Below are 18,116 nucleotides of genomic sequence, written 5' to 3'. Positions count from 1 at the left end.
GAAAAATTGACTTACCCTGCAGCTAAGAGGAGGACTGTGTCATGGAACTGAGGAAGAACGTTAAGTTCTGCACTTGACATTGCGATCGAACAAACTTGGCTGGATGACCCAGAAGGAACCGCACGTTCCCAGCGATGTTCTTATCGGGGTTGGTGCATAGGTCGACCGACAAACTCTGGTGAATCTGTGCATCCAGGCCAGCTCTCGCTTCATGCATGAATGACGGGCGAAAGCCAAGAAAGTGCGCGTTTCCCTCCACCTGTATCGCCAGCTCTTCTGCAGGAAGGGGGATGGGACGAGGGCGAGTGCAGTTGTTGCCACTTCTGTTCTAGCGCCTCCACCTCTCGCTGGAGCTCGGCCTCACAGTTTGATGGTCTTCTTCTGTAGGTCCGCCATGGTTAGCGTAGCTGTCGGATAGACCAGGGAATCCTGCTTGTCCTTGCAGTCCTTCCCCGCCTAGCCGGCGTTGTGAGCCAACAGAAGGTGACCTCAGCCGGCACATCGGCGCTGTGTCTTCGGGATGCGTGGCGTGAGAAAGCCGAAAACTGGATAACTCGTACTAGTCTAGTTGGCCGAGAGAATTCTGCCTGTCCTGCCCCTGGCAGGTTGACGTCAGACTGACACGACAGGGGCTGGAAGGCATGCTAATTACAAACTTTCGTCCCCGGGGCTCCCAAATATCCACCGTGATTGGTCCGAATAGATTGAATAATTTCAAATTCACCGCAAATCTGATTGACATTTCCTTCAAGAAATCGTGCGTTAACTCGCTTCCTGCCAATTAAATGCCCATTTCTGAGGGTCCTGACATTAACCTACGGGTCAAATTTGAAAAGTTCATGAACTTTTGACAATGCTGACGGACCCTTTATTTGCTTTTAATAGGTTGTTCTAAATACTCAATAGTTTTGGTCAACATAGCTGCAATGCAAAGACATTGACATCATGGAAGAGTCCACTAATCAAGGAGGGTTTGCGCAGTTACGTCTAGACGTGTCTGACAGGCATCGCATTGGGCTTAACCTCAGGTCGCTACGTTAGCGGTGTGGTTGATAACAATTCACCTCTGTCTAATCTGAGGTCAATTAAAAGACAAGAGGCTTAGACTAAGCGCTATCACATTTCGTTTTCACCGTATGTATACTAGTATTCAACTGCTGTGGGGATTGTACATTTTACAATAGCGGGGTAGAACTTGTGCTACAAACCCACAAACTTACTTATAAGGTTTACGACAAATTCAGGGTCGATCGTCTTCATGAAATGCTTCTCAATAAGTTTTCACAAACATAATTTGCAGTTTGCAGGGCGTTATACTGTACGGATTTTCCTCTAGACGTTCTGCTGCTTATGTACAAAGTAAAGTTGCATAGTTGCAGCTGTTTGTCCTTGAGCGCTATATGATCGCTGTTCAAGGCCGTGTTGTTGGGGATGATACAATAACGCTAGCAGGGGAGAACTGTGTTCCTGTAGAAAGGCTGGGATTTCCCGACAATAAGACTATAATAGTTTTTAAACTGGTTGTGATAACAGCCAGGAGGAGACTCCCTCCCCTGGACACAGCTAATTTTAGGGGTTTAAAATTGATACAATCACATTATCGATTTTTAGGCAAACAGAGGGATAGAAACCATGGTTAGAAACCAATCAAAATGTGCATATTAATAATTTTCTTTCTTTCAGAAAGTTTTTTTTTCTTCTTCCTTTTTTTTAAATTCAGAAAACAGTATTTTCTTGAATGTGTAGTCCTAAAGATGGGACCACTTATTTAGAGAAGTGGAATTTTGTTTTGGGGTGTGTTTTTTCTTTTGATAAGGGACTTGTTTACAAGGTGAGTGGTGATTAGAAAAAGGATGAGAAGGAACCCTGCAAAAGGTAAAGCACTAAAAGTGAACTTCTGTGTTAGGAATCTTTCGAATTTAGCGTAGCGTAGAGAGGCTTCTTGAATTCAGCGCAATACGTAGCCGGCTCTCAGAATTTAGCGTTGTTGGGACCCCCCTTGCAGGGCCCCTTGAAAGGGCTCACACAGCAAATTTTCTGTATCTCTTCGTATTCCCGTCTTAAACAGTGAAAACGCAGTGCCACCGAATCTGTTCTGTTCTCCGTGACCTCATTTCCCTTTCCTCAGGCCAAAGTTGGCAGTCTGAGCAATTTCAAGGACATACAGCTCAGGCGGCAGCGTACCGATACTCCCTCAGGTAAACAGGAGTATGTGGCCTTGAAGCTGTGGCCTTGGTATGGCCAAATCAATGTACTGCCTTACATATGTGTGCTTGCTATAGAAATAAAAAAAACTCTTGATTTGTTTTTTTGATTGGATTCCAGCCAAAATAGTTACGTATTTTAAGGTGTAAGTCTATGGGACAGCGAAATTGGCGTATGAGACCTTAAATACTAGTAGCCGATTTAGCTTAATACACTACATTGCGAACCTGTCTATATTAGCAACCGCTAATATTTCTATCTAGTTTTCTGCTTTTTTATTGTCTAAACGATAACTTCAAATGATGAAACGACTTGATCGTATTGGTTTGATGGGGATCTGGGAAGTTTGTTGCAATTTTGTATGTATTTTTATTCCAGCAAATAGTTTTTGGTTTCGAAATAATTTACACGTGTTGTACTAGTACTATATACTAGTAACTTCTATCCTTGTTGCATACCATCTATGCATCTTCCATATCAGATGACATTTGAATTTTGACTAAGTCCACTAAAAGCCTACCAAACTTCAAATTTCATATTAAATGATGATTCATCAGACCACCAGACATATTCTACTTTAATATGGCTCAAACATAATTTCATTTTGTATATACAGACAAGTATATTTGTTGAGTAGACAACATAACCTACGGTATCGACCTGAAAAAAAATAATCACATGTAAGACAACATCACGGGGCATTTGTACCTAAGCATACATACACAAAGACAATGAAATCGTGTGCTTTCTTCCACCCATGTTCCACAGAGAGGTGTTCAAGGCCCGGCACAGGAAAACCAAACAGTTTGTTGCCCTCAAGAAGGTGTTGATGGAGAATGAGAAAGAAGGGGTGAGAAAATACATGTATCTATTTCTACATTCAGTTCAGTTCAGTTTATTACGATACCCTTTGGCCCATTAGGGCTATAATGATTGCTCTCATCTCACCAGAAATATTCATGGTCTTTTTTGACTTGTAATCTTTGTGTCTGTAGAGTGTAGATGCTGAATGCTTACATTTTTTATACCAGCAGCAACTTAGTATACATATAAAGTTACTATGTACAAAAGTTTCAAGGTATATACTAATAATATACACCAGTTCAAGTATGCAAAATAAAATATCTCGAGCCCTGCTAATGACAGATGAACCACTATGTGATGATAACATGTAGTTGAATTAATATACATTCTATATATAAAATATTAACATTTGTATTATTTTAGTTTCCCATTACAGCACTGAGGGAGATCAAGATTCTTCAAATGGTGAAGCATGAAAATGTCGTACAACTACTGGAGATCTGCAGAACTAAAGGTAGCTGGTTCGAATCCTCACAGATGTCACTTACCACACTTTTTTTTCTATGTAAATGCAGAGGGCACAAGTTTTCTTTATTCAGCACTGTAATCCCAAAATACCTCATCATTATTGCAGGCATCTAGCCACTTTCAAAACCTATTTGCACAATTAGAATATTGCCTATAATCAATGACAGTATGTAAGATGTACTGTTTAAGTAAAGATTGTAATGCATGCACCATTTATCATAACTCTCATTTCACTTTCTCGTCAGCTCTTTCTGCAGTCCCCAGCTGCAGGTTGATGAGTTTTTCTTGTGCCCTGTATTAGAACAAGTTTTGGACCCAACTATCTCCCCCCTGTCCACAGCGTCCCCTTTAAATCGCTTCAAAGGCAGTATTTACCTGGTCTTTGATTTCTGCGAGCACGACCTGGCGGGGCTGCTGAGTAACGCTAATGTCAAGTTCACCCTCAGTGAGATCAAGAAGGTCATGCAGCAGCTGCTGAACGGCCTGTACTACATCCACAGGAACAAGATCCTGCACAGGGACATGAAGGTGGTCTTAGTTATCTTCTTCAGCTCCAAACATAATTCATTACTGGTATCCAAATACATGACAGAACAGCTACAGTAGTCGTTTTCAAGACATAAACAGTTACTCAAGAAACCTGTCAGTTCATTACCGCTAAATATTTTCATTGCAAGGTATTGATTTGGAACACCAAGGCTTTTTGAAGAAATCTTTTTTAAATGTTGTAAAAACTGTGGTGACAAGTTTCCTTGCATAAAACTAGTGAAAGAGACATAAACACCAAGGCTGTTTTTATTTTGAATTAATATAATGAAGGGGTGATTTTATCTTCTGCGTAACTTGTGTTGCATATGTCAGTGATATGTAGTGATCAGGTATTCTCTGCCTATCTCTTTATCCTCTTTTGTATATTTTGCACGCAGTGCAGTAATTATAGTAACATTAGCCTTTTTACCTGTGTAACCTGCCTTGCCTGTACGATCAAACATCTCATGCAGGCAGCAAACATACTGATCAACAAGCATGGTGTGCTGAAGCTGGCAGACTTTGGACTGGCCAGAGCTTTCAGTGTGACCAAGAGTGGACAGGCCAACAGGTATGCTCTTTCTGTGGTCAACTGACTATACCTACCCAGCCCCATGATCAACCAGTTTTTTTTGTGGGGCCGAGGTAGAGAAAAGAGCTGAAGGTACTTTGAAGGGGTTACAAAAACTTGTTTCCTTATTCCTTAAACATTTATAGAAAACAAGTTTTCATATCTGTCGTTGAATCATTTTCTGCTTTGATTTTCCAGGTACACCAACAGGGTGGTAACACTGTGGTATCGCCCTCCTGAGCTGCTGCTTGGTGAGAGGAACTACGGCCCTCCCATAGACCTGTGGGGAGCCGGCTGTATCATGGCAGAAATGTGGACCAGAAGCCCCATCATGCAGGTAGGATGAGAACTGCAGGTCTTTGTGTCTTTCTTTCCCACATAACTACATGGACATGTATTTCTAATCTTTACCACATAAAAAGGGATTGGCCTTACATCAGATACAGCAAGTCAGAACCATACTTACAATACAGAAGCACACATAGGTATTATTTGTGATGTGTTACTTCAAGTGAAAGCACTGTTAAAAAATCATCATCATAATCTATACCTTTTCACACTTTCATCCAGGGCAACACAGAACAGCATCAACTGACCCTTATCTCCCAGCTCTGTGGCTCTATAAGTGCCGAAGTCTGGCCTAGCGTGGAGAAACTGGACCTCTTCTCCAAGCTGGAACTGCCCAAGGGACAGAAGAGGAAAGTCAAGGAGCGATTGCGAGCGTACGTCAAGGACCCTTACGCTCTGGACCTGATAGACAGACTCCTAACTCTTGATCCAACCAAGAGAATAGACAGTGACGACGCCCTGAATCATGACTTTTTCTGGGAGGACCCGCTGCCAGTAGACCTACAGAAGATGTTGTCCATGCACAACACGTCCATGTTTGAGTACTGGGCGCCGCCGAGAAGAAGAGGGCACGCACACGGGCCACAGGCGCCTGGGAGAAACCAGCCTGCAAACAACGATGCCACTTATGATAGAGTCTTCTAAAACTGCTATCCCACAAGAGAAAGCCTCATACAAATACAAGAGAAAGCTTTAGCTTTGTTGTATACATTGCAATATATTTACTTGGATTATCAAAGACTATAGTTTCCAGCAGGAAATGCATTATGTCAAATGTACATTCGAATAGGAATCATAGTTTAACGGTTCCACTTCCATGTGTACAGCCAGATACAGCCATAAGTTTGTATAAAGTAGCTTGTGTGGTCCTGTAGTGTAAAGAGACATACCATTATTATTAAACTGCCAAGTTGGTTGGGAACATTATCTTTTCATTTCAACTACAAATGTACCAGTAACAGTGTGATTAGACTCACTAGGTCAGATTTGTCCTTTCTGTTCCAGTAAGCAATACCTTATGTATACTTGTGGCAAAGAAGGGCTATTGGGAAGTAAAATATATGGTATGTTACATAGAAAATATTTCTTTGCTCATGAGAATATGTCTTTCAGCTTCTGATAGGTTTTGTTGTTGCTGGTGTAAATAGTTTTTTCACCTTCATACCTTCTCATCTGTTGGAATAAGTACCAAGTCATACATCATCATCATTGTAATCCACAAACTTTTATTTACATCAGTGAAGATGATTTTATTTCTGTCCATGAGAAGTTGACATGCATATAAAAAAGACACAGTCATGTAAGAACATTCCCCCAATACAACATGTAACTTATTAAGGTGTTGTGGTGGTATTGTCTTCCTGTCTTTTCTGACTTTCATCTCCATAGGTACTAGTGTCACCACACGGTGGTAAAATCTGGGCTGAAAAGTTCCCACATGTCATAGAACCCGAACTGTGTTCGATCGTGTTCGATCTGGGCAATTCGAATCGAACCCGCGTTCTATTTCGGGGTCACCTGCGGTCATTTACTATAAAGCGGCAAAACAAGCCTTTCTACCTCTGTGCATTGCAACAGATAAAAAACAACACTTTTCTATAGATACAAACAGTTTCCTGGACAGTACATGTCCGCTATTATTTTTGGTGGACATGTAACATGTAGCGAAGCTACTGTCGTATCCTTGAATGACCTTGAATACTGTAATGATTCTTTACGCCAGTATGAATAACACAATGCACACTTTCTGGCGATATGACATGTCTCCAAAACTCGTTCAAACCTGGAAACATGGAGAGTCAAACATACCCCATTTACGGCTCAAAATGACTGTAACGGTTGTCCCGAAAATCGTGTTTTAGGGATTTTTGAAAAATGGCCTCAATTTTGAATTATGGGTAATTTAGTGAGAAAAATGTAAAAAAATGCCATTTTTTCACCAATATGTCGACAAAAACTAGACTTAAAATCAGAAATTAAAAAATCCCTAAAACACAATTTTTTGTCTTATTCCTAGTCTAGTAAAAATATAAAAATCGGGGATCTGGGGTAATATACGTAGCCAGGTTTGAACGATGTTTGCCTAAAAACGTGACATGACTTGTGCCCGGAAACCCGAAAATAATCGTCTTTCTGAGCGAAATATTAAAAAATCATTGATTTAACATAAAAAGCTAACATTTAAAGGATGTTAAGACGATAATTTCATTTTAATTTGACGAAATTTACCCCTAAATATTATTTATGTATTTTCAAATATTTTACGGGTAGTCCAAAACAGGCCAAAATAGCGTGTTGTAACCCGATACCTTTTAGAATGCGCATAGCAATGGGAAAGAATGCCGTAGTGACAGACCGCCGTGCCAGGAGAAAGGATTCAGATCTTTCCAGTTCTAAGACAGACTTCTATTCTTAAAGTACTTTTTTTGTGCAGGAAGATAGGAATTTGAAATTCAAAAGAGAGATATGGAAGTACTGCAGAGGGTTAAGGTAAGGTAAAAACTTTTAGATGAAAGATGTAATAGAAAAAGATTGCCCAGTGAGTAAACTAGGCCTTCCTGGCAACTATCCAGCTTGGTAAATATGCAAGACAAGAGCCTTTTAACAACCTAAATTTGGCTAAAATTTCTCAAGATCATTTTTACAAAACATTTTCTCAATTTTCCTGCTTAATGTTATCAAGGTTGCCTCCCATTAATAGCCTTGAATGTATTCCTGGGTATCCTGTCAAAGAGAAGTAACCCTGATGCTCTCTCTATACTCTCCACTGGCACTAAGAAGTTCTTGAGGGGATAATTGTTGTCGATTTTGGCATTGGGCATGACGTAAGACTCCAAGATGAGTTCACCCTTGTTCGTCTCACAAGCTATGACCTTGAAGAAGTGGGTTGGCACGGCAACATGGTTTCGGCCAATCACCTCGTACTTGACATACATCTTGCCATCTGACTCCATCCTGTAAGTGAAACAGAACACATGGTCCATTGATGAAGGTTAGACATCCAGATAATTGTTATTCATCTACATATCATTTCATAGTTTTTGGATAAATACCTGTTCAACTACAGATTCTGTTAGTCACTGACGAAAAGTTGTGGATGCTGCTTTTGAAACATCTGAGAGTTTTCAGAACCTATCCAGTTGCTTCAGTGACAATTTCCTTGAGTACACAATGTGACTTGTAACACAATGTGAAGAGGTGTTCAACTGTCTTCCTGTTGTGTAACTCCATAAGCAATGAAAATTCTGGTCCAAAAGGTTATACCGGCAATGAGAAGGGTAAAAACAACGATTCTCACATATGTATGTAGAGAAAGTCAGGAAATATCAAGTACAATGCTAGCCTGAGTGTCAAGCCTTTTTAGCTTTCATCTGCTCCCCATGATTCGCTACTGGCAGGTAGTGGATCATGGGGAGCAGATGAAAGCTAAAAAGGCTGACACTCAGGCAAGTACAATGCTTCATAATTACCTTGGCAAGTACAGCGGTCCCGTGCAGACGTAGACATTGTTGAACTGTTTGGTCAGACCTCGGACATACCTCTCAAGTCTGTTCCACGCATCACGGTTAAACCCTTCTCCAACCTGTTCAACAATTCATATCAGTCAAAACTAAATAAATCAGTCTTACATGATTAATTTGTTCTTCAAATGCAAGCCAACGTAAGAATAAATACATTTGTCATCTCTAGAGCTCCAAGACTAGAAAAATTTGATTCCTCCCTGCACACACAAAAATTCCCAGTCCCACCCTTTTCTAGACCACCAAGCACCTAGGGTGGCAAAAAGACAGTATCAAATTGGTCAGGCAGTATCCATTGGCCAGATATATGCTACCTAAGGCGATTTGCCACCCTAGGATATGCTTGGAGATTAGACCACCACAGGACAGTTCTCACCTGTGGTGAGATGTTGCTCAGGTAGAAGGTATCTCCCATGGCGGACTGCGAGTGCCTGTGATTGGCTGCGGCTGCCAGGTGACCACGGTCGTACCCGCTGCGCTTGAAGTCCCAATTGGTCGCTCGGAAATATGGATGAATCGTCTCGTCTTCTTTAAAGTCACACTCCTGCCTGTCTGATTCCCCCCTTATGTGGGCAGAGGTGAGGTGTTCAAACACCCAATGTGGGTTCCTGTTTCTTCTGTCGTAGGAAACGACATATCCCTCACGCGACTTCAAGTCTGTGAGCCCCGGGAAACCAAACCTCATGATCTGACCGGCTTTCCCGGGGCTGGTGTGAGAACTGGGACCAGGGGGGACTGGGACTAGGTGTCCGGGAACTGTTCTGGTATCAACTTCATCACTAGGAGAAGACGTTTTGGCAAACACTGATGGAAAGGGGAGAGTTTTTCTTTCGTACTGGACTCCCAGCCATACTCCAACACCAACAGATGTCACCGTGGTGATAGCAGGGAGGAGGCGAGACTTGAGAGAGGACATTGAGGACATGTTTCACCCACTCCTATTGGAGAATAGCCTAGTGTTACAACACAAAGAAAAATTTATCATTGTGCAATACATAATGGTAAAATTACATGTATGCAATATCAACCAAGCATATGGTGTAGGAAACTAACGTTACAATGGATTGTTATTTTATAGCACACTAACACTAGTACCAGTGACATACTAGTAAATGGAATCAGAAACCGCAATAGCTTATAATGCTCATATTAGATTTATTCGGGAAAATTACATTGATCATAAAGTGAAACGTCCTTGAAACAACCCAACCCACCTCAGCTCAGCTGATCTTCCACAAAACCGGAACTTGACCTTTAACCTGTTATACTGGGATTTAATATTTCCCGTCATGCTACATTCCGTGACGTCACCAGAAAGCAGAAAATGGCGGCCGCAGCAGCTAGGTGAGCGATTATTTACCGAATTCTTTATTGATTTACAGTACTTTAAGATAGTTTCTACCTGCACAAGTTTAGGTAGACGTACAGGAGGTATCTAAGATATATCTGAAAAAATTTCACGGTGTGAAAGTATTCTTGTGGTGAGCTACGCCTAGAAATATATAAAGCGATTACTTTTTTTTCGAAACCGAAACGTCTCAAGAGAAACCACGTCGACCACAAAGGTACTAGTATTCGTCCACCGTGGTATTCGTCAAAGCTCCTTCGTCCTCGATCAAAGAAATGATTTTTTGCGGACAACACTAAGACACCTTAATTTACCGATCAAGGATCTATCTGGGACCTTTTTAATTAAATAAGAACACAAGTCTGTTAAATGTAGAGGAAGACAGTTTTTGTGCTAAGTGAAAGTAACAAAGCAGATTGTCAAAATTTGCTTGTCTGCACTTGTGTACAACAGAAGGGGCCACCCAGCCGCCAACCGTGTGTGCTGTCCTGAACACCCTGACGCTCACCTGATAGAAGACTACAGGGCAGGGGACCAGATCTGCTCCGAGTGTGGGCTGGTGGTAGGAGACAGGTATGTTTTCTTCTGCTTTCTTTTTCTCAAGTTTTTCTATAGCTTACTGTAAGAAAATAAATACATGCATTTGTTTTGCAACAGCATTTATTGCTGCAAAGCAGGTAACGCTACATTTCACTGGGAAAGATGAGTGTGAATAAACGTGTAGCAATTTACTGTTGAATGCAATGGAGGGGGAACAAAACAGGTATAAATGATCACCTTTACAAGTTGTCTCCCCATGCAAAATACAAAATAAGAGATGAAATTAGGATATGTCTATAAATTAATGATAATAATTACTTGTAAGAAAATAAAGTTTGAAAATGGAAAGCCTACAGGATGCCTAGAACCCAATTATTTCAATACTGATGATAACAATGATCCATTCCCTTCCCAGGGTTGTAGATGTCGGTACAGAATGGAGAACTTTCAGCAATGAGAAGTCAGACAAGGACAGGTCTCGAGTTGGAGCTGCAGAGGTAAGAAATCATAAAATTCTCTGCTTCACTGAGAGATCCCCATCTTTTTAGAATAACACTGAGTATGAAGTATAATGTCATGTATGGAGGTTTGGGTTTTGGTATGTTTGTCTGTTAGCTTTGTGTGTGTGTAGTTATTTCAACAGGGCCACAGGAAGTGAGGTGTAACTGCAGACTGACAGGAAGGTCAAATGGAAATTACTGCAGGCTGGGAGGACGTAAGGTCGAAGTGGAGGTCAAAATGGTCTTCCTGCAGGCTGGGAGGAAGTAACAGTGGAATGTGCAAAGAATCAGCAAGGCATTGACAGTGATGAATAAAACAAGGAATTCACTGAAATCTTCAATTTCTTGTGACCCAGGTATTTGTGTGATGTTCTACAAAATTTGATATTGAATTTGTTTTGTCCTTCCCAGAACCCCCTGCTGAGTGGAGGTGACCTGTCCACGATGATCAGTCGACCCTCGGGGTCAGCGGGATTTAACGAGGACGGCAGCGCCAAGTACCACAACAGAAGATCTGTAAGTACATGTACTAAAGTACCACAACAGAAGATCTGTAAGTACATGTACTAAAGTACCACAACAGAAGATCTGTAAGTACATGTACTAAAGTACCACAACAGAAGATCTGTAAGTACCAGACTCTGTGTTGTTGCCAGCCTTGGAGCTGGTTTAAGGCCACTGAATCTCAGGATAATTCTAAATGTCTTGTAACAATGTTTTGTTTTGCTAATGTTTCCAAAAGACAGAACGTGTAACACATGTATGTGTAGTACATGTACCTATTATTAGTGTGTTAAGCTTACTAGCTGATCTAAACAAGGTCACATGGCATGTGCTATATTCTGTTCCCAGATGTCCAGTTCTGACCGAGCCCTGGTGAATGCCTTCCGAGAGATCACCGGCATGGCAGACCGCATCAACCTGCCCAGAAACATCGTGGTCAGTAATGTGATATGATTCTACGCAGTACACAGGGATCCCAGATTGGCCCTTAGGTCGTGTCTTCTTCATGATTATTGTTTGGTAGTGTTATGAGATGTTGGTTTACATTCTAGTTTGCTGGAATAACTTCTGAGATTGACAACAAAGGCTCAGTCCTGTCAAGCTACACACTCTCTACTACCCATCTCATGAAAGACAGCCTACCACTTATTTACAGTACATCCAACGTCTCCTGGGAGTTAACATAACCAAGTCTTGGTGAAGTAGATCTCTTACCTTGCTAACAACAGAGAAATGCAAGAAACTTATAGTCACCTGCACAGAAGCTGACTGATAATGATGATTATGAGAAGCATGATTGTGATCTCTGATATTTTAAACCAAGATTTTAAACCTAAAAGACTATCATCCATGATAGTATCTGAATCTTTCCCTCCTTTTTTCAAAACAGGACCGGACACAGATGTTGTTCAAACAGGTGAATGACCAGAAGAGCCTGAAAGGTCGCAGTAATGATGCCATCTCAGCAGCCTGCCTGTACATCGCATGTAGACAGGAGGGCGTGCCAAGAACATTCAAAGGTCTGCATCACATCCAGTCCCTTTGAATGAAGAAAGCAAAGATCTCATACCTCTTGGAAATACATTGTGAATTTCTTGGTGTATTCCTTGTTGTAACATTCTCGCTGATTCTGGCCATGTACTTTTTCAGCTGGCTCCAATAAGGCAATGGTATAACCTTTTTCGGAACTTTCTGTAGGCTTTGATCAAGCCACTGATTTTTTCGAGCGTTGCGGAGTGAAAATCCAGAATGGTGCCCAGGCTACCATGATATGCCTAGCATGTGAAAATAACAGCAGAAAATATCTAAACATTGCTTGCTTGCATAATCAAGCAATCATTAGAAATCTACTTGAAATGTGACAAAGCTGATGCAAATCAATGTTTAGTAATAGTATACAGGCATGAGGTGATAGTTAGTTTAGTTCCTAATGTTTGTATCTTTCCCCAGAAATCTGTGCAATCTCACGAGTGTCCAAGAAGGAGATCGGACGAGTCTTTAAGTTAATCCTGAAGGCGCTGGAGACAAGTGTGGAGCTCATCACAACTGGAGACTTCATGGTGAGTTCAACTTTAGAAAAGATTTCAAGTCCTGTAGCTAAGGGATCGTTGTCAGAAGTTTAACCCTTATCTCAGAATGATTTTATTTGAATTGCATACAATGTTAATTGTGGAGCATGTCAGCGATTGCTGCTATCATGCATTACACATTAAATAAAGAATGTTATTACTTTAGCACAATATGGATCAAGCGTTTGTCTTATTGTTGTCTTATGTGGTACGATGTATATATGTATAATGATGATATGATTAGTTTTAGAATGCATGTAACATCACCCAGTCCTGCTACATTGTATTAAATTTCTCTTGTCTTGTTTCCAGTCACGGTTCTGTTCTAACTTAAACCTCCCGAGTCAGGTCCAGCGAGCAGCCACCCACATAGCCAGGAAAGCTGTGGAGCTGGACTTAGTTCCAGGGTAAGATTGACTTCACATTCACTTCAGCCACACAGAGATGGCTTTCTCATACAAAATGTTACATCATTTCTTCATTGATTGTCATCATTTTAGAGACTCTACAAGTCTACTAAAATGGTTGCACCACCAAATCTTAGCCTTGTTCCTTTTATGTTCTAGTATTGTATTGGTAATGATTGCACTGTGTAAATGTGATTGAAAATGAAATTTGTCTTTTTCACAGACGAAGCCCCATCTCAGTAGCAGCAGCAGCCATCTACATGGCATCTCAAGCCTCAGAGGAGAAGAGAACTCAGAAAGGTGAGATTTTCTTAAAAATTCAATGGAATTACCTGTATTACAGCAGTACTAGTGATTATCCTTCTCCCTGCTGCCTAACCCTGTATACTAACATAGTTTGTGGCAGAAGCGACAGGGATCAAGTTTTCATTGTCGTCAACTGTTTGATTGGTGAAAGTTGAACTTGTAGCTTGTACTATAATTTTATGGCTATATGTATGCTAAGTATGATTTTCTGATACAGAAATTGGTGACATTGCCGGAGTGGCTGATGTTACAATCCGCCAGTCGTATCGCCTGATCTACCCTCGTGCCCACGAGCTCTTCCCCTCAGACTTCACGTTCCACACTCCCATCGACCAACTGCCACAGCTGTGAAACAGCCACCCAGTCTCAGACAGATTTGTAAGGGGTATTATAGATGTATCCATTTCTTTTATAAACAGAGAATTTTGGAAAAATTTTTTGACAGAATAATTCTGTTGTGCACCAACAGTCATCCAGACTTAGGGACAGACGAGATCCTTTTTTTTTTGTACCACACTTGTTATTCAGTATCAGTCAGTGTATCATTAGACTCTTGGCAGTTTCTAGTTATATTATATTATCAACATGTAGGTACATCCTTTCAGTAACTATATCAGAAATGCTACTCCTATTTATAACATAAATTTTCAGCTTAATTGTCATGGAATAAAGTCTGTTCTCTTGTATGAAGAGCCATACTTTTTACTCTGAAAAAGAAGTTAGGGTATAGAAGCACTAGAAGTGCTGAACTGAAAAAAAAAGGAATCCCTGTGTCTATGTTTGGTTACTGTTCTGTTCTGTTTCAGAAATTGTCAGTTAAACTATCTTTACATCACACTAGTAGCAATAGGAATACCTTGTCTTGTCACTCTTCCTTTCTGTCCATATCAAGTTTCAACCATGACTCCAAAGATTATGATAAAAAGTTACTTCACTTGAAGTTGCAAACCTGCTATACTTGACGTATAAATGTAGATGAAAGTCAAGTTCATTCCAGTGGTTGTTATAGCATATCTGTAATGTTACATTTTCAAACATATTTTCTTAGCATCAAGTCAAGATATGGAACTTTTTCCAGGCTATGATTATTTGCTTGGATGGATATACCACCAGAGCAAAGACACCAAACAGTTGTGTTAGGTCATCTTTAATGTCTTGAGAGTAGAGTTTGAGACATTTTTGTAGATGCCTTTGTGATTAACACTGTAACTGTGTAAGCCAGACTACCACCTCATCTAACTTCCTATCTACATGTAGCTACCATTTATAGTAAGATAATATTATGTATCTCGTAACATACAATGCAAGTAGAAAATGTAGTTGTCATCAGGTATATATTATTACATAGATCATTCTTTGATTTGCTTAAATTCAGAAGGAGAAAAGGCAATATTACCTTGATATCTTCTTTAATAAAAAAACTAGACAGACAGAAACCAAAGCTAAAGGTTATCTACATGAAGCTACATTTGTACTTGTTTTTCCTTAGAAGTACACAAATAAATGCTTGAAATACATGACCACAATATTGTGCTACCTGTACCATTGTTTTTGCTGTCAGACTGGTCAATTTTTGTTACTTTTTTAGTTAGCATAAAATGATCCCAAACTTAGTAAGAAACAGGGTTGACTTTTGAGTCCAGTTAGTCATTTGCTGGGACTAGTTACTTAAAAGAAAGTCTCGTGCAGTCTTCTTGCAATTGAATTTTGTACACGTCGAGTATCGTCATGTTCACTTCTTTAAATTTTATTTGTAAGCGTCTTGATCAGACTGGTTGACAGTAATTTCAGTAAGAAACAGCCTGATGTCGTCCTTAGGCTTGGGCGGGAACGTGCGAGTGTTCCAGTTGTTGTTCTCCTGATACCTGTTCAGCCATGGCGGGATCTGAGTATAACGTTGGTACAGGTCGTCTGCGAGTTCCCCCCTCTGGATCCCGACAAACGCTCGTCTCAGGATCACGACTTTATCGTGCAGCTCCGGTACCTGCTCCTCCCACTGTCGGAACATCTCTGCACAGCGCGACCGCACGCTACCGGGAATCTTCTTCTCTATTGCTGACAGCTGTAGAGACACAGAAGGGTTACTTGAGGAAACATTGTTTAGCTGACAAATGTTATGTGTCCACACTGATAACTTGAAAAGGGTACAGAAATCAAATGAACCTAAAGGATTGTGGAAAACCTTACCATCCACCACGCAAAAAAACAGTTACTCAAGCAACTGGATACAATTTTGGAAATCATATCTAGTTGCTTGAGTAACTGAGTTTTTTTGGCATATCTTATTACCGGTGGATGTCTAACCTTCACCGACCTACCATCTACTACTCTTTTGTTCTGTTGTGTTCTAAGTGAAAATTTATAAAATACAGTACAAGTAAATATATACCGTGGCCTAGCCTTATCTAATGGTCCAAAGGGAAGGTCAATTTCTCAACTACATGGGTAGTATTCCCAGAGTTGTGTACACTAAACATTGGCATGTGTACTGACAATGACATTGTAAACAGAGTGTAATCAGTAGATCACAACTGACCGTAGCTTTGATGTCAAAAGCCTCAATAGTTTTGCAATTGAATCTTTAAACATTTATTAAGTCGTGCTGACATGTCAAATAATTTTCATGGCTTGCCAATTTGCCATATACTTCCTGAACAAAAAGTATATGTACAAAGTTTCTAAATGAAATTAAGTAGAATTCAAAACAGAAGTTATAACTGTGGTACATTGTACATGTACTTACATCCTGTCGTGTGAATCCAAGCTCAAAGGCCAGCAGTTTCCAGTCGTACCCAAGCCTCCTGGCCAACCAGCCTGTGTAGTTTTCCCCCAGTTCTGTCAGGGGAGTAAAGAATTAGACATTGGAAAATAACAAATCTGCAAACATAGGGAAGCTACTTGCATATTGTCAGGGAGGTGACCTGGTATAATGCTACATTTATAAACAAACGCACAAGTGTAGCTGGATACTTAACATTAGAATCTCATCATTCCAAAGCAAGCCATAAACGATGTAGCCTACCAAGTGGCCTTACAGAAAAAATGTAAAACAAAACTTACCATCAAGACCGACAGTCTGTTGTTCTTCTCCCATCTTCGGTAGCACTGAACCTCAGAGCAGAATTATGCAGAATTTTCAACCTAATAAATAACCTTTTTAACACGTGCAATTATCAAATTCAATGCTGTGCGTGCTGAACAGCCAGACCAATAAATAATCATAAATCAAACTTCCAATGCAGGTATTAGCAACAACAGTATTTAAGTATACAGTCCGTGGGTCTCTGAGATTTTTATCAGGCATACAGCTGAATAAGGTACTAGTACCTTAACGCATACACCTGACAGGCTTAAGGTTAGACACAAGGTGTTGCATGGCTACTGCAGGCCCCCTGGTAACAACTGGCTATTCATTATGTCCATTCATGGTCCTACCGTTACCTGTACATTGATTGGTCAGACAATAGGGAGGGATCATGTTTCTGTTAGTCAATCCCGACACACTAACCAATCAGGGGCATTGTGTTCTAAATATAGAGACTGAAGGGTGGTTTCACCAAGGAAAGTGAAATGAATATTTAATGAGAATGGTACATTGTAGAGGTGTTCCAATTTTGTCAAGTATTGATATAAGGAGACATGCAGCTTGAAATATTAATGAGCATTGTAAAGTTTTTATTATTTGTCAGTGCTCTAAATTCTATTTCACAAAAGCCAGTATCTATAAGCAGAGAGCCACGTGGAGAAATTATGATAAAGGTAAGACTGTACTCTTCATTAGCCCTAGGACATTATATACATATAGGAAATACATATCCTTAATTAGATGTCCTTTAATTAGACTCTAGAGTTTCTGTCACAGAATATATTATCTTTATCTGTCATTTTTCTTTAAAAAAACAGTCAATTGCAGTTATCCATAGTAAACTCTTGTTGGTAATGTGAAGAGTGTATCTGTGCTCTCCTATCAAGTCATTAGTCAACTTCTAAGCTAAAATCTTGCTCATTCGGCAATTCTGCCCTGTCCACAAAACAGCTCCCCCTGGCACTTTGAGCTTATATTGCACTTTCTTTGAAATCACCTTTTTTTACATTCTCTGGCTACAGTCTTTTATTTGATAAAATAAAACTCAACATCAAGCCAAGATTCTGACAAATCTATGAACAAATGTTTATTGGCAAGATGGTGGAACTTACAAAGAAAATCGTACTTTAGTCAATCTTCTAATCATGATAACAAATCAACTGTCAGTTCAAATCGGTAAAATCTATTTTACACAAGGAAAAAGCCATACATACATAGATGTTCTATACTCCAAAACTCATGTCTGTCCAACTTATGTCAGTTTAAGATCGACTGCTACATATATTTAATAAATTCTTACATCGACAAGTTATGTGACCCCTAAATGCAGGGGTTCACAATGAAGAATCGATG

The 18,116-nt window shown here is 40.2% G+C and overlaps 3 protein-coding genes across 4 annotated transcripts in view; 2 read left to right on the top strand and 1 right to left on the bottom strand.

The window, feature by feature from the left end:
• The window catches only part of LOC109466082 (cyclin-dependent kinase 9-like), an 11,104-nt gene extending 4,744 nt beyond the window's left edge, over positions 1–6,360 (top strand). The window contains exons 2-7 of one of the 2 annotated variants that reach the window (XM_019763692.1): positions 2,974–3,055; positions 3,433–3,523; positions 3,878–4,065; positions 4,539–4,636; positions 4,835–4,973; positions 5,207–6,360. In XM_019763692.1, coding sequence (XP_019619251.1) covers positions 2,974–3,055; positions 3,433–3,523; positions 3,878–4,065; positions 4,539–4,636; positions 4,835–4,973; positions 5,207–5,629 — 1,021 coding nt within the window. In that variant the 3' untranslated portion in view covers positions 5,630–6,360. Of the gene's footprint in view, positions 1–2,973; positions 3,056–3,432; positions 3,524–3,838; positions 4,066–4,538; positions 4,637–4,834; positions 4,974–5,206 lie in introns of both variants that reach the window. The other variant, XM_019763691.1, reaches the window with a different exon arrangement.
• A 993-nt stretch (positions 6,361–7,353) lies between these two features.
• Positions 7,354–9,814, bottom strand: LOC109466085 (endonuclease G, mitochondrial-like). The gene is made up of 4 exons (XM_019763694.1): positions 9,719–9,814; positions 8,882–9,435; positions 8,455–8,567; positions 7,354–7,939 (listed from the first exon to the last, which is right to left on the bottom strand). Exons 2-4 carry the CDS (start codon positions 9,428–9,430, stop codon positions 7,663–7,665), a joined length of 939 nt encoding a protein of 312 aa, XP_019619253.1. The 5' UTR covers positions 9,431–9,435; positions 9,719–9,814; the 3' UTR covers positions 7,354–7,662.
• LOC109466083 (transcription initiation factor IIB-like) lies at positions 9,770–15,209 on the top strand. The gene is made up of 10 exons (XM_019763693.1): positions 9,770–9,849; positions 10,307–10,426; positions 10,809–10,890; positions 11,305–11,409; positions 11,746–11,832; positions 12,287–12,416; positions 12,847–12,956; positions 13,278–13,372; positions 13,596–13,672; positions 13,896–15,209. The coding sequence occupies exons 1-10, from the start codon at positions 9,830–9,832 to the stop codon at positions 14,027–14,029; spliced, it is 960 nt and encodes a 319-aa protein (XP_019619252.1). The 5' UTR covers positions 9,770–9,829; the 3' UTR covers positions 14,030–15,209.
• The last annotated feature ends 2,907 nt before the right edge of the window (positions 15,210–18,116 follow it).

Source organism: Branchiostoma belcheri, unplaced genomic scaffold (assembly GCF_001625305.1).
Source record: "Branchiostoma belcheri isolate BF01 breed outbred unplaced genomic scaffold, Haploidv18h27 scaffold16, whole genome shotgun sequence".
NCBI lineage: Eukaryota > Metazoa > Chordata > Leptocardii > Amphioxiformes > Branchiostomatidae > Branchiostoma > Branchiostoma belcheri.
The sequence above is the reverse complement of the archived record's forward strand: the minus strand, read 5'-3'. Positions and strand labels throughout refer to the sequence as shown.